This window comes from Bubalus bubalis, chromosome 3, assembly GCF_019923935.1.
Source record: "Bubalus bubalis isolate 160015118507 breed Murrah chromosome 3, NDDB_SH_1, whole genome shotgun sequence".
Taxonomy (NCBI): Eukaryota; Metazoa; Chordata; class Mammalia; order Artiodactyla; family Bovidae; genus Bubalus; species Bubalus bubalis.
This window is the reverse complement of record NC_059159.1, coordinates 146,537,805-146,562,372: the sequence shown is the minus strand read 5'-3', so window position 1 is coordinate 146,562,372 and position 24,568 is coordinate 146,537,805. Positions and strand designations below refer to the sequence as shown.

At 50.0% G+C, this 24,568-nt stretch overlaps 1 protein-coding gene across 2 annotated transcripts in view; it reads right to left on the bottom strand.

The window, feature by feature from the left end:
* The window catches only part of PHF2 (PHD finger protein 2), a 91,590-nt gene that overhangs the window by 23,349 nt on the left and 43,673 nt on the right, over positions 1-24,568 (bottom strand). For both annotated transcript variants that reach the window (XM_044940302.2, XM_025282082.3), the window contains exons 2-6: positions 16,757-16,842; positions 11,322-11,436; positions 4,352-4,512; positions 1,237-1,378; positions 254-440 (exon numbers count right to left, since the gene is read on the bottom strand). In XM_044940302.2, the coding sequence (XP_044796237.1) occupies positions 254-440; positions 1,237-1,378; positions 4,352-4,512; positions 11,322-11,436; positions 16,757-16,842 (691 nt within the window). The remainder of the gene's footprint in view (positions 1-253; positions 441-1,236; positions 1,379-4,351; positions 4,513-11,321; positions 11,437-16,756; positions 16,843-24,568) is intronic.

Genomic DNA, 24,568 nt, shown 5'->3' with positions numbered 1-24,568 from the left:
TCCTCCGATTGCTTCATGAGCCTCAATCTTTAGAAAAAGCACCACACGTGTGCTGCTCTGGGCCTGAGTTACTCCCCAAGGGCCCAACATCTGTGTCCTTCCTGTGAAGAAACATCTTATCCCTCCTCCTACCTGATGCTGGCCACTTTTAAGGCCTGTGGGGATACAGACGGTCCTGCCGGCTCTGGTTAAGAGCAGGTCTTGCCCTCGGGCTCAGACAGGGTCCCCGTGGGGAGCAGAGGCCCGCACTCACCTTGAGCACATGGTACCAGGCAGAGGCGCCCCCGGAGTCGATGTGGAAGTCGGTGTAGCTGTCCTTCACACAGATCAGGCAGTACTTGGCCACCTTGGGCTTGGCCAGCAGGGCATCGTCAGGCCAGTAGTTTTCCACCCAGGACAGTTTCTTCACGATGTCAGGAGGCTCCACGAAGCTGGACATTCTGGGGTCAGGGACAAGAAGGGCGGTCACAGTGACAGGAACCGTCAGCACATTTGTTATGCCCCCTGGGGAGGCAGGGCAAGGTGCTCTGTGATATGAGTCCCACACCTATTTCTCCACCTCAGGCTACATGGCATTGCTCCCATTCTACCGGGCAGCAAACCGAGGTTCACAGAGCGGGCAGAAGCCCAGCTGCTAGGTGGAGCTACAGCAGGCATCTAACACTGGGCTCTCCGCCTGAAGAGAAGGCCCGAGAACTATCTAGCCCAGAAACAACTCCCTTCTTGGAGAACTGGAAGGAGACTTTTCAGGTGGGCTCATGCTAGTGTCACTGGGCACGATGGGGCCTTGAGAGTAAACGTCATTGCTCATAAACAGCCCGGGCGAAGGGAAAGCCACTGCCCTCCAGAACAGACAACAGGGTGCAGCAACTTCTCGCCATGCTGGGCCATGTCAGACCAGATAACTCATCTCCGGGGAAGATGAGAAAAGGCAAAGACAGCCTGTGATTCTATTAAATGTCACTGTCCTGGACAGAACGCACAATACTGCATCGAAAACGCCCAGCTCAGCAGCACCTGTGCGGTGACATTGCAGCCAAGCCGAGAACAGGGCTTCGGTGTTCCTGCTGCCTTGGGCACATCTCTGCCTTCAGGGTCATGCCTGCTCAGACAAGACAGTTGCACATCATAAGCTAGGCCACCCTGACCTCAACAGCCTCAGTCACAGGCCCTGCTTTTTAAATCTTCAGCATGTTCCAAACCAGTGTTCTATCCCTCCGCCCCGGCCCCACTCACCGGGTGTCGGAGAACTCAAGGTTGGTGAGGTTGAGGACCCGCTTGCGGTTGGTGCTGTAGTAATAGTCCACAAACTCCTTCAGCTTCATCTTGCAGTCCTTCTGCTTGGTGACGTCTGTCACATCCACGCTTCGCTCCGGGCCTGGGGAGGCAGCAGGGGAGGGTGAGTGCAGCCAGGATGGTGACGTGGCCTCCCATGAGGTCGGGGCCCAGGACGTGCAGAGAGAATGCTCACTCACCCTCTGAAGACAACCGAGGGAAGGGCGGAAAGCTGAGGCCCTAGGCTCTGAGATCTGACCCTCCTCCCACCTGTCCTGCCCACCCCTTCCCTTGGGTGACCATGAAGATCCCCTGGTGCAGTGGGGTGGCACAATCAGGACCCTCAGCTAAGCTGGCCAGATAAGCAAAAAAAATACAGGACACCACATGAACTTAAACTTCAGCTAAACAATGGAGGTGTTTTTAGTGTAGATATGTCCAAAATAATACATGGGACATATTTACACTTAAAATTTTTTTAAATCAAAAAAATTGCATTTCTAGGACATCAACTCCACATTCTGAAGGTTGATAAATAAAAGGAAAAACATTTTTCCTACATTTTCTATGGTTGATGGGGCAAGTTCAGGGTAAAAATATTTTAGTGATAGACATAGCATTCTGGATAACCAAGTAATGAGGAAAAGTTCTTTACAGAAGACTCACAATAGAAGAAGAGAAAAGGACAGAAGTAGTCAACTCTTCCTTTGCAACAGTCCTCACCACGGCTCAGCCAACGAGCTGAAAGGCTGATGGAGCTTTCTGTGGACAGTTGAGGCTGCACTGCCTCGACCACTGAAAAGAAGTGGGTGGCAGCACCCCTATCCTAAGGAGTCCTGGCCAACAACATGAACTCAAATCTAAGCAACCTCCAACCACCTGTTACAGGAACTACTTGGGACAGAAGAACACGTTAAATGACACCACAAGGATGCTGTTAACCGAATCCCCAATATAAGATTTTCCCAAGTCAAACATGAAAGACTCTCCAGGAGTAACCACCTCATTTCTCCAACAGACCAAGGGAATGGGAAAAGGATGGGGGCTGATACAGAAGAGACTACTGCTGCTGCTGCTGCTGCTAAGTCGCTTCAGTCGTGTCCGACTCTGTGCGACCCCACAGACAGCAGCCCACCTGGCTCCCCCGTCCCTGGGATTCTCCAGGCAAGAACACTGGAGTGGGTCGCCATTTCCTTCTCCAATGCATGAAAGTGAAAAGTAAAAGGGAAGTCACTCAGTTGTGTCCGACTCTCAGTGACCCCATGGACTGCAGTCTACCAGACTTCTCCCTCAATGGGACTTTCCATGCAAGAACACTGGAGTGGGTTGCCATTGCCCTCTAAAGGGATATAAAACCTAAAATGCAGTGTGAGGGTCTTGTGCAGATTCAGACTCAAACATCCAAATACAAAAAAAGGTGTTTTTGAGGCATTTGGGGAGAATGTAGGTGAGCCTTAGATGATTTTGAGGAATTATTATTAGTGTAATAAAGGGAAATAATGGAACTGTGATTATACATTTTTGAAAACTGTTAGTGCTGTGTACTGGAATCTTCATGGGTAAAATGATGTTATGTACCAGAAATTTGCTTTCACATAATTGGAGGAAGACAGAGTTGGGGAGATGAATTAACACTTCAAAGCTGGTGGGTTCTCTGACCAGTACTGGATACATACGGGTTCACTGCTTACTTCTCTTATTCTGTGTGTGTATGAAAAGTTGCATTAAAAAAAAAAACCCAAGAAGTGAAAGAAAGACCTTTAGACCTCTGGACCATCTCCTCCCTTATTCAGTAAGCCTCTTCCCACTCCTGCAGGCACAGCTGATCGGGCAGCAGGGGAAGCAGCATCCGAGGCAGGGCTGACCCTACCTTTTGCAGCTGGCTGATCCTGGGGCCTAGGGACAGAGTTGTGAGCAGGACAACACTAGCTCCTATGTAAAAATAGCTTATAAAAATGCCTGACACCTGGTAGGCACTCACTAAATATTATCTGTTATTATAGGTGCTACGACATGGCAGAAACTCCCCTGGACAGCTGTTGCTGCCAGAATGAAAATGTGAGTCCTTTCTTCCTCCCCAGCACAAGCTGGTCATCCTTGGGCTCTCCCCTGGTGGGCTCCAGAGAAAGGGTGTTTCCCATCCCAGCCCCATTCTCCAGAATGCCACTGACTTCCTGAGTGGCTTGTACAGATGCTTTCCTTGAATTCTCATACCCATCTGCCCCCCACCCACAACTCACAGCATTAGGGATGCAGAGGCTCAAGAGCTCATAGACTGAACAACTTGTCTGAGGGCCTCAAGTACCCGTACCCTCCCATCCGGTATGTGGCCAGAGCGGGCCAGGGCATTTGCCTTTTCAGGGTCTTTCCTTTCCCCTCTCCGCACTGGTCACCCAGGCATCCCTGTGACCACCCCAAGCCCTGGCAACCATGAGAGCCTCAGAGCCAGGGCAGTGTGACCACCAGTCCCTCCAAGGTCACTGCAAGCGCATGCTGGCCTCTCTGTGCCAGATGATGCTGGGCTACATGGAGAAAGGCTACATCTGGCCTCTCTGTGTCAGATGATGTCGGCATGTACAAGCACCTGCTCCACCCAGAGGTGTCCTGATCAAGTGGGTCCATAGCACTGAAAGCTGCGGAGAACACAAGACAGGGCACCAAAAGTACCAGCGAGAACCCAAAGGGGTCCAGAAGGACAGGAAGCCCTGGGGCCATGGGAAGGCATGCCTGGGGCAAACAAGAGAGGTCAGCTGGGGAGGACATGGCACAAAGCTCAGGGGCAGAGGACCACACAGTCGAGGCCCTCCCAGGCATGACTATTATTAGCGCCCAACAATAACGAAACCTGCAGCTGGCAGAAGCCAGGGGACGCCATGCAGCCTCCATTCTGTGGGCACAGTAACTGAGAAGGGAGGAGGCCTGGGTCACACATCATTTGCTGGGGCATGGGGTCTCGTTCTAAGAAGAACCCCCCAGTGGAGCCTGGGAAGGGACCCAGAGTCATACCAGCTCACAGTGTATACAGGAACTCCTGGCTCAGGGAACCCATAACTTACTTGCAGGAGAGGACACTTACCCACGTAGTTCTCGACGTCACTGACGTAGAAGGTGGGGGCTGGGACCGCCAGGCCCAGCCCCTCTTTCTTGGGGACAAGGATGGGCTCGGTGAAGCCATGCTCTTCCATGTAGCCCAGTGTGAGCTGGCCGCCCGACACGCGGGCTACCACATCTTCTGCACTGCAGGGAAGTACAAGTCGGAGGTCACATCAAGCCCAGGTCCCAGTCTCCATGACAGGCCTGGATAGGGCCTCAGGGCCGGAGACATGGAGCCTGAGCTCTAGCCATACCACCCCCGCCCCCACGACCCAGAAGGAACGCCTCACTCAGTGGTCACAGGGCAGCTACAGGGTAGACATGGCAGAGTCCCACACACACACTCATCACAAGACCCTCGAGGTCCAGGAGTCCAGGGCCGTGGCGAGTGGAGAATGGGGACACGCCACACCTGTCCCTCTTACTATGACAGAGCGAGGCTCGAGAGGTGTGAGCAAGATCCCTCCTCGACCTCCCTGCTCTCCACTCGCCCCTCATTCAATAGTACTCTTCTTGAGTGCTCAGAGGTCAGACCGCTGCACAGGGGTTAGATCCTAAGGGCACAGCTGATGGAGATAAACCTCTTCACAGAGAACCTACCCCCTGGACAAGCTAAACACAGGACCCAGGGTGGCTGGGGTGCTGTGGTCAGCAGCTCTCCTGTCTCCTGCGTGCTGGATGCCACCCTGGGCGCCAGGGACCTGTGGGGCCCAGCTGCAAAGACCCCTGTATGCTGATGCTGGAGAGGGGTTTTCATCAGGTAAGCATGCAATGCCATTAACCCACAGCTGAGAGCAGTGCTACAGTGGAGAGGACAGGAAGCAGGATCAGACTGAGCCTGTTGAAGCCTGGGGGAATGGGAGTGAGAGGGGCAGGGCTCCGAGTAGAGAGTATGTACTAGCAAAGGCCTTGGGGAGAGGAAAATGTGACAAGTGTGATGAATGAGAAGAACCAGTGTGGCTGGGGCAGGGAGGCAGAGGGAAGCACCCAAGTCAGTGGTGGGCCAGGCCACCTCATGCCAAGAGCACTGGGGAGCCACTGGACAGCTTGAGCAGGGCAGTGACAGTCAGAGGTTCATCTGGCTGCTCTGCAGACATACAGTGGACAGCAGCAGGACCAGGGTGGGGCAGGTGACCACAGAGGAGGAGGCTCAGCGTGCAGTGCCTGGACCAGAAGGTGACAGTGAGAGGGAGGTGGCAGACTCAAGAATCAGATGATGTCTGGGCAAAGGTGAGCAGCTGAGGGACTGGTCATTGTGATCAAGGGACTGGGGCAGGAGTGGGGTTGGAGCAGACCTAGAACTGAGGAGGGACACACTTGTTGGGACTGGCCAGTGGATGCAGGTGCACATCCAGACAGGTCAGGAGCTCAGAAGGACTAGTGGCTGGAGAAAGAAGCTGAGGAACCACTAGCCAAGGGACAATCTATGAGGCCAGAGAAACAGATAGTGGGGAGCGAGCGGAGTTCCCAGAATCCCTCAGAAGAGCCATGAGCAGGGGAGACCAGGCAGGGAGGACAGCCAGCACAGCATGGTGTCACGGCCTCCACGGAGGACATGTGACTCCAGGAGGGGGGCCCGCACCACTGCCATGTGTTAACAAGAGCCAGTTAAGTGAGGACTGAAGAGTGATTCTGGGGTTTGGGCGGAGTGTTAGGGATAAACCAGAAGGACTGAGCAGAGTGTGAGGAAGAAGAAGGAGTGTGCTGGGCAACTGCTGTGAGAAGCTCTGGGAGCATTGGGACAGCAGAGTCAGCCGCGGAGGCCACAAGGCAGTGGGAGGTAGAAGGCTGCCCTTGACAAGCTGGAATCCCAGGCTCTTTTCTAGTGAGAGTTCTGGATTCACACAATACCCAATGGATTGGGTCTGGAACTACAAAACCCATGAGGGCCCAGCAAGAGGCAAATATGAACCATTCTGTGGGGACACCTCAGAGCCCAGGGCAGACTGGCTGCCATGGAATCTTGCCCCACACAAGGAGGTAAACCCCCAGGAGGAAGGGCCAGCGGCCTCATCTGCCCAGAGAAGTAGAGCCCAAGGACTGAGGATAATAGGATAATTGTAAAGGGGATTTTAAGACAAATACATTAAACCATTCAAAGGGATAAAGAGAAGATAAAGCAAAGATCAGAGAAGGAGGGAAAAGAACAGGCAACAATGAAAAGGAATAGGAATTATAGAAAAGAAAAATATGATGATTGAAATTTTTACAACTCAGCAGATACATTAAATGGTAGCTGGCTAAACAACATTGAATTTGATTTAAAAAAAAAAAAGATTTCAAAAAGTAAGAGAGAATGGGGAAGAAGTGCTATTAAAACAGAAAACAGAACATGTTTCAGAACTTAGATAAAATATGACACCTCAAATTAAAAGTGCTTACTGAATCCTGAGAAGGATAAATAAAAGCAAATGCACATTAGAAGCTTCGCAGTATACTTATGGTATATCAAAAATAAATTAAAAAAAAAAACTCAAAAGTTTCCAGACAGAAAAACAGATTATTCACCAAAAATGAAAATGAAACAAAACAAAAACTCCAGCAACTAGGCTGATAAGAGTAACAAGAAATGTCAAAAGAAACACAATATTATAATATCTCCGGAGTTAACGGAAAATAACTTACAACCAGAATTTTAGATCCATTTTAGAAAATTAGAATCATGTAAAAATAAAGATGAAATAAAAATATTGTCAGACACAGAAAATATTTTTATAGAGCTTTTTTGAAAGAACTACTAAAGGATATAACTCAACAAGGAGGAAACCAAATCTTGAAGGAAGGAGTGGGATTCAAGAAATAATGGAAAACTGATCTCCAGATTCCACACAATCCCTCTCTTAATACCACCTGACTACTCTGCAGAAACCGACATGATGAACTTGAAATACTGAGGAAATACAAGGCACACAGATGACCACAACATTTTTTATGAAGAACAAGTTGGAGGGTACTTTCCAATTTCAAGATTCACTACAAAGCTACAGTAATCAAGATTGTGTGGTACTGGCATAATATGAGACATATAGATCAGTGGAACAGAATTGAGTGTCCAGAAAAAACCTAAACATCTATGGTTAACTGCTTTTCATCAAGGGTACTGTGATAATTCAATGGCAAATGAATAATCATTTTAATAACTGGGAGAACTGGATATGCACATGCAAAAGCACGAAGTTGGACCCTTACCTCATACCATATACAAAAATTAACTCAAAATGAGTTAAAGTCCTAAATATAAGAGCTAAAATTACAAAACTTTTAGAAGAAAACATAGGCATAAGTCTTTATGACCTTAAATTTGGCAATAGTTTCTTTTTGTTTTTGTCTAAAAACACAAGCAGCAACAGAAAAAATAACTTGGACTTAAAAGCATCACTACGAGCAAAGCTTGTAGAGGTGATAGAATTCCAGTTGAGCCATTCCAAATCCTGAAAGACGATGCTGTGAAAGTGCTGCACTCAATATGCCAGCAAATTTGGAAACCTCAGCAGTGGCCACAGGACTGGAAAAGGTCAGTTTTCATTTCAATTCCAAAGAAAGGCAATGCCAAAGAATGCTCAATCTACCACACAATTGCACTCATCTCACACGCTAGTAAAGTAATGCTCAAAATTCTCCAAGCCAGGCTTCAGCAATACATGAACTATGAACTTCCTGATGTTCAAGCTGGGTTTAGAAAAGGCAGAGGAACCAGAGATCAAATTGCCAACATCCGCTGGATCATGGAAAAAGCAAAAGAGTTCCAGAAACACATCTATTTCTGCTTTATTGACTATGCCAAAGCCTTTGACTGTGTGGATCACAATAAACTGTGGAAAATTCTTCAAGAGATGGGAATACCAGACCACCTGATCTGCCTCTTGAGAAATGTGTATGCAGGTCAGGAAGCAACAGTTAGAACTGGACATGGAACAACAGACTGGTTCCAAATAGGAAAAGGAGTACGTCAAGGCTGTATATCGTCACCCTGCTTATTTAACTTATATGCAGAGGACATCATGAGAAACGCTGGGCTGGAAGAAACACAAGCTGGAATCAAGATTGCCGGGAGAAATATCAATAACCTCAGATATGCAGATGACACCACCCTTATGGCAGAAAGTGAAGAGGAACTCAAAAGCCTCTTGATGAAAGTGAAAGAGGAGAGTGAAAAAGTTGGCTTAAAGCTCAACATTCAGAAAACAAAGATCATGACATCTGGTCCCATCACTTAATGGGAAATAGATGGGGAAACAGTGGAAACAGTGTCAGACTTTATTTTTCTGGGCTCCAAAATCACTGCAGATGGTGACTGCAGCCATGAAATTAAAAGACGCTTACTCCTTGGAAGGAAAGTTATGACCAACCTAGATAGCATATTCAAAAGCAGAGACATTACTTTGCCAACAAAGGTCCGTCTAGTCAAGGCTATGGTTTTTCCTGTGGTCATGTATGGATGTGAGAGTTGGACTGTGAAGAAGGCTGAGCGCTTAAGAATTGATGCTTTTGAACTGTGGTGTTGGAGAAGACTCTTGAGAGTCCCTTGGACTGCAAGGAGATCCAACCAGTCCATTCTGAAGGAGATCAGCCCTGGGATTTCTTTGGAAGGAATGATGCTAAAGCTGAAACTCTAGTACTTTGGCCACCTCATGCGAAGTTGACTCATTGGAAAAGACTCTGATGCTGGGAGGGATTGGGGGCAAGAGGAGAAGGGGACGACAGAGGATGAGATGGCTGGATGGCATCACTGACTCAATGGACATGAGTCTGAGTGAACTCCGGGAGTTGGTGATGGACAGGGAGGCCTGGCGTGCTGCGATTCATGGGGTCGCAAAGAGTCGGACACGACTGAGCGACTGATCTGATCTGATCTGAATGAAAATTTAAAACTTTTGTGCTTCAAAAGACAGCAAAAAAATGAAAATACAGCCCACAAAATTGGAGAAAGGATTTGTACATCATATATCCAATAAGGAGTTTGTATCTAAAATATACAAAGAACTCTTACAACTCAAAAAGACAAAAAACAACTTTCAATGGGCAAATGACAGATACCCAACAAGAACATGAAAAGGTTCATGTTCTCAACATCACTAGTCATCAGGGGAATTCAAATTAAATCCACAGTGAGAGACCACTTCACACCTGCAAGGATAGATAGATAGAACCACCATGAAAGTGAAGGTCACTCAGTTGTGTCCAGCTCTTTGCAACCCCATGGACAATACAGTCCATGGAATTCTCCAGGGCAGAATACTGGAATGGGGAGCCTTTCCCTTCTCCGGGGGATCGTCCCAACTCAGGGATTGAACCCAGGTCCCCCAAATTGCAGGCAGATTCTTTACCAGCTGAGCCACAAGGGAAGCAACTCAAAAAGTCAGATAATAGCAAATTCTAGTGAGGACACGGAGAATGTTTTAAAACCCTCAGACACTGCTGGTGGGAATGGAAAGTGTTGTGGGAATTTGCTATATGACTCAGGGAACTCAAACCAGGGATCTATAACACCTAGAGGGGTGGGGTAGGGAGGAAGGTAGGAGGGAGGTTCAAGAGGGAGGGAACATATGCAGATCTATGGCTAATTCCTGTTGATGTTTGGCAGGAACCAACACAGTTCTGTAAAGCAATTGTCCTTCAATTAAAAAAAATTAATTAAAAAAAAGAAAACAGTCTGGCAATTCTTCAAACAATTATATATTAAGTTACCCCTAAAAAAATGAAAATATATGTCCAAACAAGGTATTTTACAAGAACATTTATGGTAGAATTCTTCACAGTAGTCAAAAATCTGAAATAACTCAAATTTCTATCAGCTGATGAATGAATAAACAAAATGCAGTCTATCCAAAGGGAATATTACTCGGCCATAAAAAAGCAATGAAGCACTGATACTTGCTACACTCTGGATGAACCTTGAGGATATTATGCTAAGTAAAATAAGCGAGTCACAAGAGCGACATATTATATAATTTCTTTTAGATGAAATGTTCATAATAGGCAAATCTACAGTGACAGAAAGCATGATTAGTGGCAGGACTTCTAGGAGGAATGTGGGTCATAAATTTATTTTTGAGGTGATGGAAACCCTCCAAAATTAACTGGTGGTGGTGCACAGAGCTGTGAATACACTGCATTGTGCCCTTCATATGGATGGATTATATGGTATATGAATTATATCTCAATAAAGATGGGAAAAAAGAAAATAAGAAAGAAGCCAGAGAGGAAAAATACCTTATCCACAGAGGAGCAAGGAAAGGAGTTGCACTGAATTTCTCACCAGAAACCTTGCACTCAAGTAGATAATGGAATGAGTCATTTAAAATGTTAAAAAAAAAACACCCCGCCAACTTAGGAATCTGTGTCCATCAAATTATCCTTCAAAAAAAGAAGTAAAGACTTTGTCACACAAACAGAAACTGTCTTCCAGCTGTGAAGGGCCAAGGGTGGTTCAGAGCCGCTGAATGTACAACCACATGTCCACACAGTCAGGGTGCCCCCCCTCACCAGAAGTGATTTCCATGACCCTGATCCTGCCCTCTGCCCTCACAAGGACAAGGGTGTACAGGGGGAGGGGCACTCTAAGAAGAACGAGGGACACCCCAGCAGGCCATGTGCACAGAGGAAAGCCCAGGCTCTGACACCAGGACCCGCCACATCCAAAGGGTGGTCTCAGGCTGGATACCAGCCCCCACTCCTGGTCCATAAAGTGGGGACAGTGGCTATCTCTCAGGAATGTGCCGTGGGAAGGGCCATACCAGGTGGGGGAGATAAGACTCTTCCCTCCAGGGCTGTGAAGAAGGTCACAATCACCTATGTGGGGAGGTGCTGAGAAGGGAGAGATCAGCTCCCGTGCTGGGAGCACCTGGAGTTTCTGGGACTTTGCTGCTTCCCCTGGAGGGAAGCCCATGGCCCTGGAGCCCCAGTGCGGGGTGCATATCCAGCCTCAGGCTGGAGAGGAAAAGGTTGCTCACCTGGGAAAGGTCCGGCTCCGCAGCTCCTTGATGAAGAGCTGGCTGCCATTCTGCACAGGTTTCACTTCCGGCGTCTGCCCGGGGCCATGTTTATGCCAGGTTCGCTTCTTCTTCACTGTGGGGGAAACAGGAGGCAGGTCGTCGCCTGCAACCCCCTCCTCTCCCCATGCCTGCAGAGACCCAGCCAGGAGGGCGGCCACCATGAATGCTGCAAGACTCAGAGCTCTCAGAGGTTAAGAAGTTGGGGTTCCCTGGCCCCCACCCACCCAGCCTCCCCAGCCTCTCAGGACCCCGAGTTGACACATGGTCAGGAACTCCCACCTCTCACATCCTGGGTCACAGCCCCCACCTCACCTCTTACCCCATACTTCCCAACCTGCTGGCTTAAACGATGGCACTCAAAGCTGGGGCTTCCTAGGGCCCCACCTCACTCAGCACTTAGTCCGCTGAGAACTCTTCAGAGGTGCCCCCTGAGAAGCTCCCACCCAGGCTCATTTTTCAGGACCCCTCCCACGTGTCTTACCCTCAGACTTGCCCTCAAATAGCACAGACCGCTGTCCTTCCCCACTGGGATCTTTGCTGCCATGACAGCCCACAATCACAGGCAGAGCAGCCCAGCCCCATCTTCTATGCCCACTGCCTCCCCACTCCCTGCCCACCACGGCCTGCCCATCCTCAGGGTATCATATTGTCACACCTGCTCCCAGGGCACTGGACACACGCATCTTGGACTTTTACATGTGAGAATGCACACCTGTCCCTCCTGGGCTGTGACACACGATCACGCACGTACACATATGCACATCCACATGCAACCACACATGCCCTTACGGGACCAGGACAGGCACGTGCACACTAGGACACACACAAATATAAGGACAAATATGCACACACACTAACATACGCTCCTACTGGACTTCGAGCCTCCCGAGGGAAGGAAGCTACTTCCTTGATACCTTCGGCCCCATTCAGGGCAGCCATGGATAACTCAGTGAATGAAGATGGGCCAGGCATGGAGACCCATCCTGGGGGGCTGCCTCGCAGGGTTTTAAACATGATCCTCACGCAGAGATGTGACTGGAGGTGAGGGAGAGCTGGCGGGGCCCTTAGAGTGTCTGTCCTTCACAGACAGGGATCGGGTGGGGGCTGCAGTCCTCCTGCATTTCAGTGGTTGTGGGGATGAAGGGAGCTGACGACTGCTCCTGGGTGGGACCTGCCTAAAGCAGGAAGCAGAAGGCACTGGGTGTGGGGTGGCTGAGCTGACCTCTGTTCCAAATTGCCACCTCTTCCCTGTCTCATCAAGTCATAGTTCCTTGAGACTGTCTCCTAAAATAGGTGATATATACATCATGCTTGGTCTCCCAGACCAAAGTGCAAGTGCATATTATGGAAATCAGGCCAGGTCCTACAAAGGAGGGGCTGGAGCTAGAACTTCCGGTGGCAGCACCAGACCCAGTGAAAGTGAAAGTCGCTCAGTCGTGTCTGACTCTTTGCAACCCCATGGACTACATAGTCCATGGATTCTCCAGGCAAGAATACCGGAGTGGGTAGCCTTTCCCTTCTCCAGGGGATCTTCCCAACCCAGGGATCAAACCCAGGTCTCCCGCATTGCAGGCAGATTCTTTACCAGCTGAGTCACAAGGGAAGCCCCACCAAACCCAGAGAGGAGTCCAAATCTTTCTTGCCCACCTATCCTGTAGCTGTGTGACTCTAGGCAAGTTACTGGGTGTCTCTGTGTCTCATCTTTAATGCTGGTCCTGGCTTCCTGGACTCCTCGTGAGTATGGAGGGCCCTGGGCCAGGAGACACATGGGGTGACTGAGTCTTGGAGGAGGCATACAGCCCAGAGACAGCAGACATGCAGGGCAGCAGTGGGCAGCAGAAGAAAGAAGCAGCATCTCCTCTGCCTGCCAGGAGCCGGGCCTGGGGCCCCTGCTGACCAGGGGCCAGTGGCAGTCTTGGGCCATCTGGGCTTCCCGGGCCCTTACTCAGGACTGGGCAGCTTCAAGCACCTCGTGTAGAGGCTGGAATATGCCTGATACTGTGGCTGGAGCAGGTATGCTGGGACAACAGCCAAAGATGAAGCTGTGAGGCAGGTCTGAGCTCCTCTTGAACCCCTCTGCAGCCCTGACTGGTGGGCTCCTTTCCTCCCCAGGGTCTAAGACCCTCCTGAGCTCTAAGGCTGAGCCTTCCCTGCCTATGGGTGGCCCAAGACACCCTCTGACAAGGTACCCAGGGGACAGCTGGAAGCTAGCGGGGACTCAGCAGACCCCCCTGGGTTACAGGGGCAATACGTATCCCTAAGACATTTGGCAACACAGCTCAGCCCACCCTCCTAAGCGTAGCTTACCCCATCCCAAAGGTGTGACAGGTGCTTGCCTCAGGGAGAAGGAAAAGATAAGAAATTAGTAAGTAACCTCTTAAAAGTCTTTTGGACTCTGTGGGAGAGGGAGAGGGTGGGATGATTTGGGAGAATGGCATTGAAACATGCATAATATCATATATGAAACGAATTGCCAGTCCAAGTTCGATGCATGATACTGGTTGTTTGGGGCTGGTGCACTGGGACGACCCAGAGGGATGGTATGAGGAGGAAGGAGGGAGGGGGGTTCAGGATGGGGAACACGTGTACACCCGTGGCGGATTCATGTTGATGTATGGCAAAACCAATACAATATTGTAAAGTAATTAACCTCCAATTAAAATAAATAAATTTATTTTTAAAAATTTTCCTTAAATTCTAAAGGAAATCAATCCTGAATATTCATTGGAAGGACTGATGCTAAAGCCGAAGCTCCAGTACTTTGGCCACCTGATGAGAAGAGCCAACTCATTAGAAAAGACCCTGATGCTGGGAAAGATTGAAGGCAGGAGGAGAAGGGGATGACAGATGATAGATGGTTGGATGGCATCACCGACTCGATGGACATGAGTTTGAGCAAGCTCTGGGGGACAGTGAAGGACAGGGAAACCTGGCGTACTGCAGTCTATGGGGTCGCAAAGAGTCGGACTCGAATGAGTGACTGAACAACAAGAAAACCTCTTAAGCAGTCATGGAGCCAACAAGAGGAAACACTAGGATTCAGAATCAGTTTAAGGGTCATGTCACCTGCCTCCCATGAGCCTTCATGGGAGCCTGTGGGCCTGAGAGTCACAAACCACAGTCAGTCCAAGGGACAGATGGCAAGAGCATGGACAGGGAAGCCTGTGAGCTCGTAAAGACAAGGCAAAGCACGAGGGATGTGGCCTCAGGTCCAGCTCGCTCCGGGAGCCCTGCCTCCATCCATTCCTAGGGCTCCATCCTCCCCCCTCTCCACCCTGTCCTGGCCCTCTCCCTGCTGTCCTCACCTCACTGTGCCCACCACAAACCGCACCCAGGCCAGGACAGGGAAAGGAGGCAGGCGCGTGGGCTTGGGTGGTTCTCAGGGGGCACAGGGTCATCAAGGGGCCTTCCCGCAGAAGGTGTGACTGGAGTTCATGCAGCAAAAACCAACCAGTGTGTCACAGACAGGCTCTGGTCAGGGCACACACATGTAAAATGATCGGTGATAGGCAGTGTGGGAATGCCCACTGGCGGAAGCTGCTAGAATCTGTGCTTTCATCCCCAATGGACACACAGCCCATCAGGGGAGTCTGAGTCACAGAATTTATAAAGCACATATACACGCACATGTGCATGCACACACACAATGCACACATACAGTCAGGAAGGGGTTGTCAGGTCCCCCCAGGCTGCAGTCCCACACTGCTGATCTAGAACAGTGCTATAGAGGCATCCTGGCCGCCCCTCTCCCTGAGCACACCCCAGGGTAGTGCCTATCATCAGCTGGGTGGTGTCTCCCAGCTCCAGCCCTTATCAGCCCCCCATCCCACTCCCGGGGCCACGAGGTGCAGACCCGGGTGCACACCCTGTTCATCTACCCTAGCCTCCTGGAAGTTCATGAGGTAACAGAAATGTAGACTAAGCCACGGGGCGACAGGCATCCTCCTGTGTCTGCTGTGAAGCCATTACCAGAAGGATCAGGTAATTTAGGGCAGACATATTGTGATCAACAGTGCTGCCAGCCTCTAGGGTTGTGAGGGTAAGTTAGGAATTTGAGAACCTTCATGCCTGGGAAGTTCAGAAGCCACCAGGCCTTCTTGTCTTCTTCTCATGCATTTACCACATGCCCACAACATGCTGGAAAGTAGGGCACAAAAGCCAAAATAAATACAGTTCCTATGGTCACTCAGTGATGATAGAGCACAGGCTAGGCAAAAAGAGAGGCCCAGGAAAGGTCGAGGTGAGGCAAGACCACTCTTCACCCAGCTTTCCAAGGGGCTAGGTTGGGCTCCCTTGGCTGGCCTCAGCCTACAGAATAGGACCACTGGGGGTGGGCTCCGGGTGGGCTCCCACCCCACCCTGTGCCAGTGGATCTCAGATCAGATCAGTCGCTCAGTCGTGTCCGACTCTTTGCGACCCCATGAATCGCAGCACGCCAGGCCTCCCTGTCGATCTACAGGACTCCATACCTCTATGCCCACTGGATCCACTGGGTTACCCCACCAGGGCTACAGGGCTCCAGCCCCGGCAGATCATTCTTCTTCTCCCATGTGGACCTGGCCTTGGAACTTGCCTCCCAGCCTTGATGTGGAGCCCTTTAGAGCCACCCTGGATGAGCCCATGCCTTGGAGAGCACCCACTAGGTCCCCCCCACACCCTGAAAGGGCCACATGGAAGGGGAGGGTGATAAAGTCATTGTGATGTACAAATAGTAGTGTGAGAATGGGAATTCTTTTGCATTTCAAAAATACAAAATTCCTTGGCCATATACTTCAATTAAGAAAAAAAAAACTATTAGTTGTCCTCTCTGTACTCTTACTTATTAATAATGTAGAACTGACAAGAAATAAAATGCTTTTCATTGCTGAAAAAAAGATAGAGAAAGGGGATCACCTAAGATTCCAAGCAAGGAGTGCTAGAGATGGGAAGGAGAACAGGTCCCCAGTAATGCACATTCCTAGAGCGCTACATAGATAAGAAGCAGCCAGCTGGGCAGAGCTGGGCAGAGCTGGGCAGAGTTGGGATGGATGGCCCCCTGGACATCTCCCAGTCTATGTCCCCATCTCGCATTGCCTGGTCACTGCGAATGGTAGAGTTTGCAACCCCTGTCCTGGCCTTTGGAGGCTGGTGGGCTCTCTGCAAAGGTCATGAGGGGCCCTAGCTGCATCTGCAGGCAGGAGATGATCAGGAGGAGCCACAGCCGACCCACTAAGGCCATGAGGAGCAATAAATGAGACAGGAGGAGGTCCTAGGCACCAGAGGCCCCTGGCTGCAACCACACAGGGCAGTTGACTCCAGCAAGGTAGGGTCCAGTTGGGGCTGGGATCAAGGTCAAGCAGAGACCTCACCCCCATAGTCAGATCCAAGGGGCAGCAGCATGGTGCTATACTTACAGGTGGACTTCCCGTGGGTTTTCTCACAGTTTGGGCAGTGGTATATGTCAATGTCTGGGGCCTCCTCCTCTTCCACTCCAACACAGCTGAAATGGAGGAGAAATAGATTATCACCAGCAGTCAGCAACTCCTTAAGTGCTTCCCCTGCAAAGCTCAGCAACACCTCGGTAGAAAGGGAAGGTGGTATGAGGGCAGTTGGGGCAGGGTATGTGTGGCAACAGTAACTCACAGGTATGGGATGGGGGACTCAAAATGGAGAGGGAGGGTCAAGGAAGGCCTCACCATGTGTGACTGGGAGAGGCAGAGGGGACTGGCCACACTTTAGGCTTGCCTCCAAAAGAGCCATCACTACCTGTCACCACAGAGTCCAGAGAGGCTGAGGCAGGAGGCCGGAGGTGGGGTGTCCCAGAGCCCAGGCACTCCCATCATTTCACCATAGACAGTCTGCAGCCATGGGCAGGGCCCCTGCGGACCCCAGGGAGCTGTACCATGGTGCTAGGACAACGAGATATCAGAAGGGTGAAACTGAACAATTACCTCACACCACACACAAAATTAACTGAAAATGGATTAACAATCTAAATATGAGAGCTAAAACTATAACACTCTTAGAAGAAAACACAGGGGTGAACCTTCATGACCTTGGATTTGGGCACAGATAGGACATCAAAAGTACAAGCAACAATGAGGAGGAAATGGCAGTCCACTCCAGAATTCTCACCTGGGAAATCTCATGGACAGAGAAACCTGGCAGGCTATGTCCATGGGGTCACAAGAGAATCGGACATGACTTAGCGACTCAAGAAGACCATGCTAAAAATATTTTCAAGAGTAATAGATATTTTCTTACCTCCTCTGTTGCTTTAAAAATAGCATTTAAAAAAGGTAAAATTAATATGCCCAAACATTGTGAATAAAAGACTAAAAGTTAAAAAAAAAAAGTACAAGCAACAAAAGGAAAAAGAGATAAATTGGACATCATTAAAATTTAGAACTTTTCTGCATTAAAGGACATTAAGAAAGTGAAAAGGCTTTTCACTGTACAGAATGGGAGAAAATATCTGCAAATCATATTCCTAATAAGGGTCTATCACTGAAATGAATAAAGAACTTCACAACTCAACAACAAAAATGACACATCAATTTTAAAATGGTCAAAGGTCCCAAATAGAAATTTCTCCAAAGAAATACAAACGGCCATCAAGCTCATCAAGAGATGCTCAACATCGTTAGTCATCTGGATGCCATGAAATGCAAATCAAAACCAAGAGATACAACTGCACATTCACTAGGATGGCTGTAGTTGAAAAAAAGAAAATGGGAAAAAAGTAAAGACTGGTAAGGATGTGAAGAAATTAGAATGCTCTCATATCACAGGGCTTTCCTAGTGGCTCAGACAGTAAGAAAACTGCCTGCAATGTAGGAGACCCAGGTTCAATCTCCGGGTCGGGAAGATCCCCTGGAGAAGGGAACAGCAACGCACTCTAGTATTCTCGCCTGGAGAATTCCATAGACAGAAGAGAATGGCGGGCTACAGTCCACGGGGTCACAAAGAGTCAGACACAACTGAGTGACTTTCACAGTGGTTTACATATCACAGGTAGGAATTTAAAATGGTACGATTTCTATGTAAAAACAGTATGGCAGTTCCTCAAAAAGTTAAACATAAAAGTATCAGATGACCCAGCAATTCCACTCCAAGGTATAGACCCAAAAGAACTAAGAACAGCTTCTCAAACAAATCCTTGTACACAAATATTCACAGCAGCGGTAGTCGCAATAACCAAAAGATGGAAGCAACCCAAATGTCCATTAACTGATGAATGGTAAACAAATTGCAGTGCTGCCGTACAACGAAGTACTATTCAGCCTTAAAAAGGAACGAAGTGCTGATACTCACTACAACAAAGATGAACCTGGAAAGCATTGTGCTGAGCAAAGGAAACCAGATAGAGAAAGCCACATACTGCGATTCCATTCAGATGGTCACACCCAGCATAGGTAAATGTAGAAAGACAGAGACCTACTGGTAGCGCCACTGCACTTCCAATTCCCAGTTTCCTCCAATGGACCCTGTTAACAGCAGCTCCTCCCAACTCCCCCTTTTCCTCTATAAAAGAATGGCCCTCTCCTTTGTTCCCTGGACTTGCCTGTGCTCACCAGAGACCATGTCTCAAACCATAATTCTTTGTTGTGCCTGAATAAACCCATTTTGCTGGTAAAATAGCTGGCTGTGTCATTAGTTTAGGTGAACAGTGCATACCGCATGTCCACACTGGGCAGTGGCTCTAGGCTACTTCTCACTGGCAGCTCCTGGAGCTCACAGACGCTGAGGATGGCAACCTGCCCTGAAGGGCTTTCCTCTGTCCCAGCAGAAGTTATGCATACCCACAGCCCACTGGGAACCCCTGCCTGCCCCGGGACCCAGGGACAAACGAGAAGGGCTGTCACGGTCCTGCTGCAAGGCCTCTGTGCCAGCGCTGACCCTGCAGGCAGGCAGAAGGCCTCAGGTCAGATGACACAGGGTCCATTCAACAGGTCAGGAGTAAGGTGTACCGTGGAAGGCCCAAGGGGCTTCTCCAACGTAGGCTCTAAGGGCACAGGGGGGACCACTCCCACCCAAAGGCCTCATAAGGGTTGAGTTTCAAGTCAATCAAAGGGAAGGAAACCAAAGCACCTTAAAATACAAACCCCCCAGTTGGCATTTCTCAGGCCTAGTTCCTCGGACTGGCTCCCCAAACACCACCTGCTGGTCCCACCCATCCCTGAAGCCTCATCACGCTCTGGAAGGCCCACAGCAGGGGCCTCTGTGACAGATGGGGAAACTGAGACCCAGAGGTCACAGCCATGTGCACTGTGCATGCGGATACTCCCACCCAGCCCTGGGAGCTCCCTCTTTAGAACACCACCATCTGGGGGCCACAGGGCTCACATGGTCCAGGATGGGTCTGGCTGTTTGCTGTGTTGTGCAGGAAGGTCCCGGGACTGAAAGGGAAAATGAGAGACAAGGAAGGTGGGCCCCGTTATGCTGGGCACACCTGAGGGCTGCCCCTCACCCAGGAGAGCCACCCAGGGCTTGGGGCTCCCAATGAGGTGACCCCAGGCAAGCCTGCCCTCTCCTGATGGGAAATACCAGCAGCAACCCCCCTCAGAGCGATCACCGCCCTGTCTGCGTCCATGACCCTAACAAGGCCACCTGTGGAAATGAAGTCCCCAGATCCAGCCCATTGGATGTACCGTGTGCAGGGGGGAACCGCCCCAATCCTGTCTTAAAGATCCAGGGACCCACTGCCCAGTTCAAGATCCTGTGTGCAGAGCACAAGACCACATCTGCTCACTGCCATTCTGTCAAGGTTGTTTACTGAAAACAGCTCGTTTATTTTATTATCCCAACGTTAAGCCTTTCTGAGTGCTCCTAAGAAATTATTTGAGATATTATAAAAAATCAGAACAAGAGAAACATCAGAAGCATTTTTCTTGCCCCAAAGCCAAAAGCAAAGACACTGCTCTTCTGATGGAGACTGTCACCCCAACATGCACCTGGATCAATCACCTAGGTGATCGTTTAGTGTGCGTGATCAACGCCATCCATGGTGAGAAGAGAAATGCAGATGTATTCACATTAAGTGGCTGCTAGTGTGATGAGTCATTATTTAAAGACAAAAATAGAAGCACACATTTCACATTAATACACACCAATCCCCTGCCTTGCTGTACTTAAGTACAGTGGGCAAGTATCAATAGTTAAAGAGCATCCAGCATGGACGTTAAGTCACTTTGGTTTTGTCTGACTCTTCGTGACCCTATGGACTGTAGCCTGCCAGGCTCCTCTGTCCATGAAATTCTCCAGGCAAGAATACTGGAGTGGGTTGCCATTTCCTCCTCCAGGGAAGCTTCCCGACCCAGGGATCGAACCTGAACCTCCTGCAGCTCTGGGCACTGCAGGTAGATTCTTTACTGCTGAGCCACCAAGGAGCATCAGTTTGAAGAAAATTCCAATTATGCATGTGCCTGCACATGCATGCCCTCTACAGGCACCCTGTTAAGGGCCATCTGAACCCAAGCGGCCAGACTGTACTGAATATGGAAGATACTCTCCCCACTGGAGACCCCTGCTGGCTCACAACAAGAGCTGGACACCCAAGGACTTCTCTGGATGGACACTGGGGGCTCAGCAGGCCCAGCCTGCTAGTCCTCCTGCATCCACGGCAAGGTGCCCAAGGTCCTCACCTGTCCCTGCCCCTTGTGGGACTGCAGCAAAAGCTCTCTGAGGACACAGTGAGTCAAAGAGGCGGGTGAGAAGGGTCCTCGCAGCACCCGGCCCCAGACTCAGGGGCTTCTCAATGGAAGATGGGTATTGCCCTCCTGGGAAGTAGGCACTGGAGCCTGACACACACTCCAGGCCCAAGCAAGGGTTCAAAGCTACCTGCCAATGGTCCAAGAGAAAAAGGAGGATGAGGGGGATCAGCTACAAGCTGGGCCCTGGACATGGCCAGGCCCAGCTGCATCCGTGTCCCGAGGATCATCACAACCATTCAAGGCAGTCCCAAGTGCAGCCTGGGAGGGTCAGCTTCTCGGGCAGAGCTGGCCAGGGGAGCACAGTGGGGACATCATGAGAGTAAGGTAGGGGAGGGGAGCGAGAGAGAAGGAAAGTGAAGGCAGGTAGCTCAGGGCAGAAGAGGGAAAAGACCAGAAGCTGGGAGAGGTGCTGTGGGACCAAGGCAGGGGAACCGTACATAGACCTCAGAGGCTAGATGGGGACAAACGTCATCCAGGATATCCGTTCAAAAACAGAACGACAATTTCAACAGCTCTGACACCTTGGCAAAGACACAGGCAGCCAGATAATTGTAGCATTTGTCCTTTTTAACGGAGAAGGCAATGGCAATCCACTCTAGTACTCTTGCCTGGAAAATCCCATGGACGGAGGAGCCTGGTAGGCTGCAGTCCATGGGGTCGCAAAGAGTTGGACATGACTACGTGACTTCACTTTCACTTTTCACTTTCATGCATTGGAGAAGGAAATGGCAACCCACTCCAGTGTTCTTGCCTGGAGAATCCCAGGGATGGAGGAGTCTGGTAGGCTGCTGTCTATGAGGTCGCACAGAGTCGGACATGACTGAAGCGACTTAGCAGCAGCAGCAACAGTCCTTTTTAATTCTGATGAGAATGCTGCTGCTGCTAAGTTGCTTCAGTCGTGTCCAACTCTGTGCAACTCCATAGAGGGCAGCCCACCAGTCTCCCCCATCCCTTGGATTCTCCAGGCAAGAGTACTGGAGTGGGGTGCCATTGCCTTCTCCGTCTGATGAGAATAGTGGTCCCCCAAGCACCCCACAGGCCATATGCCTTCTTAAAGGACAGGAAGTTGTGAGGGCCAAATCCAGCCTGCCCAGCCCCAGTGCCCAGGGTGGAAAGCTGTGGTCCACCCAGGTGGTAGGCAGCAGGCAGAAGCACAGACTGCCAGGACCACCTAAGACATCAACATGGACCCTGCTGACCCCACATTCCCTACCTTGGAGAGAATCCAGGTCGTCAGCACAGAGGACCCCAGGTCCCTAGGAGAAGGCTGAAATGAATGAGTGATGTTTCTACTGCATTTTCAGGGGCTCATGACCTGGTGAGGCTGGGGACTGGTTTGATCTGAGCTCCCAGGGACCCCAGCATGCCAGAAAGTCTACCCCAAACAAATGTTAAGTTCATTTGGTCCCCAGAGCCCAGTAAGTAGAAAGACAACAGAATTTTCAAAGACAGAGGTGAGTGGGAGATAAGACACCAAAGATGACCAAGAAAAAGAGAACTGAGGAGTTTGATGCTGCAGATTTCAGACACTTGCAAAGGTGGCAAAATCAGGTCAGAAATGCCAAAGCAGCCATCCACCCTCCAGGAAGTCCTGCTTCCAAGGAAGCCTGGGTTCCCTGTTCTTTGTGCAAAATCCAAAACTACCCCTTGGAGATGCTCCAGTTGTGAGACCAAGGGCCAAGGGGGATCAAGAGAGGAATAGCTCTTCTATGGCCATCCCACAGGAATCCCAGCTCTGCCAGCCAGTAGGGTAACTTCCGGTAGCATGTTCTAGAATCCTTCCCCCAAGCATGCAGGGTACAGCCTTGTGGTAATGGCCCTGCCAGAGGAGCTCCCCAGGGCACAGGCTCCTGGCACGGCCTGGGCACCCCACCACTCTCCTCTGCTCAGTCTTGGAGAATCAAGGTTGGAATTTTCTCATGAATCCAAAATTAGACTGCATTGTGGTTTTTTCCTATTGTGTTGTCAAGGATGTTGATTTACCGTAAATCACAACTTCTGTAACACTGTTTTGATTTTTTTTAAGTTAGAGGAGGAGCCTCAAAAAAAGGAGGTGGCCCCTTTTAATTCCAGAGGGAAGGTGGAGCCCCCACACTGTGAAGCACTGAGGCGGTCAAAGGTGGCACAGCTGATTTGTCAATAATGGTCATGGCACGTGGGGCCACTTGGACTCATCCTGCCCATGGAAAAACTAACATGGGAAGAAGCCTCCCCAGATACAGTCGTGTGTGCCCAGGTTTAAAAAAGGTTTCCATCCTTTGGGCCAGTAATTCCACAATCTCAAACCTAGTATAAGGCAGAAAGCAGAAATGCACACAAGATTCACATGCAAGATGGTCCACCCCATGATTATTCACAATAGTGAAAAATTAAGAACAGTAAACTTTTCCAGCCAGGAGGTCAGAGACCCAGGTCATGCAATGCTCACACAGCAGGATATCACACAGTCACCAAAACTCAAGTTTTACACATTTTTGAGTTTACGTGTTTACAATGTGCAGACACTAAAACTACAGCCTTGGCACACAGTGACACAAGAGGGCTCCACACTGTGTGCCAGGCAATGGCATGCTTGTTTTCTCTTTACACTTTTCTGTACTTCCCTAAATCACTGAAATGAGTGTGTATTTCTTTTCATAACAAATAGCAAAAGTCTTGCTTTATTCAGAAGATCAGAACGATGTCCCTTCCTAGCTCATCTCCTCTCCATTTCTCAGGTCCTGGTATCCCACTGAGAAGGGTTCCTGAGCTGTCCACCCTGCCACAAGGCTAGGACACTCATCTCAGGGCCCCTGGGTTTCCCCTAGGAGCCTGGCAGAGGGATGAGTCCACGCTGCAGACAACAGGGAGAGGCAGGGTGGGTGGATACTGCATGGAAGCCTGGGTGGGCCAGGGAGCCCCAGAAGGCCTGGGGGTGCCCAGCGATTCCCCTCATGATGACTTCATCCCATGTCAAGCCAGCCCCACTTCAGGGCCATCCCCTTCTTCCTGCATTCTCCCACATTCCTGCCTGCAGTCTCCAGAAGGCACCCAGAAACGGGTCACTGGCACATTTCCACATGACAAAGCCATAGGGATCACAACTCAGTTACAACTTTGCTTCAAGATGGTTACCAGCCACATATCATCAAACTTAAGGTGGTCCTTTTAGACCCTAATCATGTGAGCAACCACTCACTGAGTGCCCAGCTACTAGTCCAGGAGCCACACAACCTCCACATGACAGGGGAGAAATCAGTGGGAGAAGGGATTTGACACCTTCAGAGCCATACAGGGGCTCAAGACAGTGTGTCTGGTGCTCCCAAGATGCTCCCAGGCAGCAGCTGTCCACAGGTTTTGTGGTTTCACCCTAAGACCCTCAGGTATGGTGTGCGAGGGGAAAACGAAGGCCCAGAAAGGCCCACATTCGCCTGGACCACATAGAAGTGGGGCAAGAGCAGGTGAGGTCAGCCAGGTCTGTCTGCACCCCACACCTCATATGCACCTCAGGAGCCCTCACAGCTCCCAGTCAGC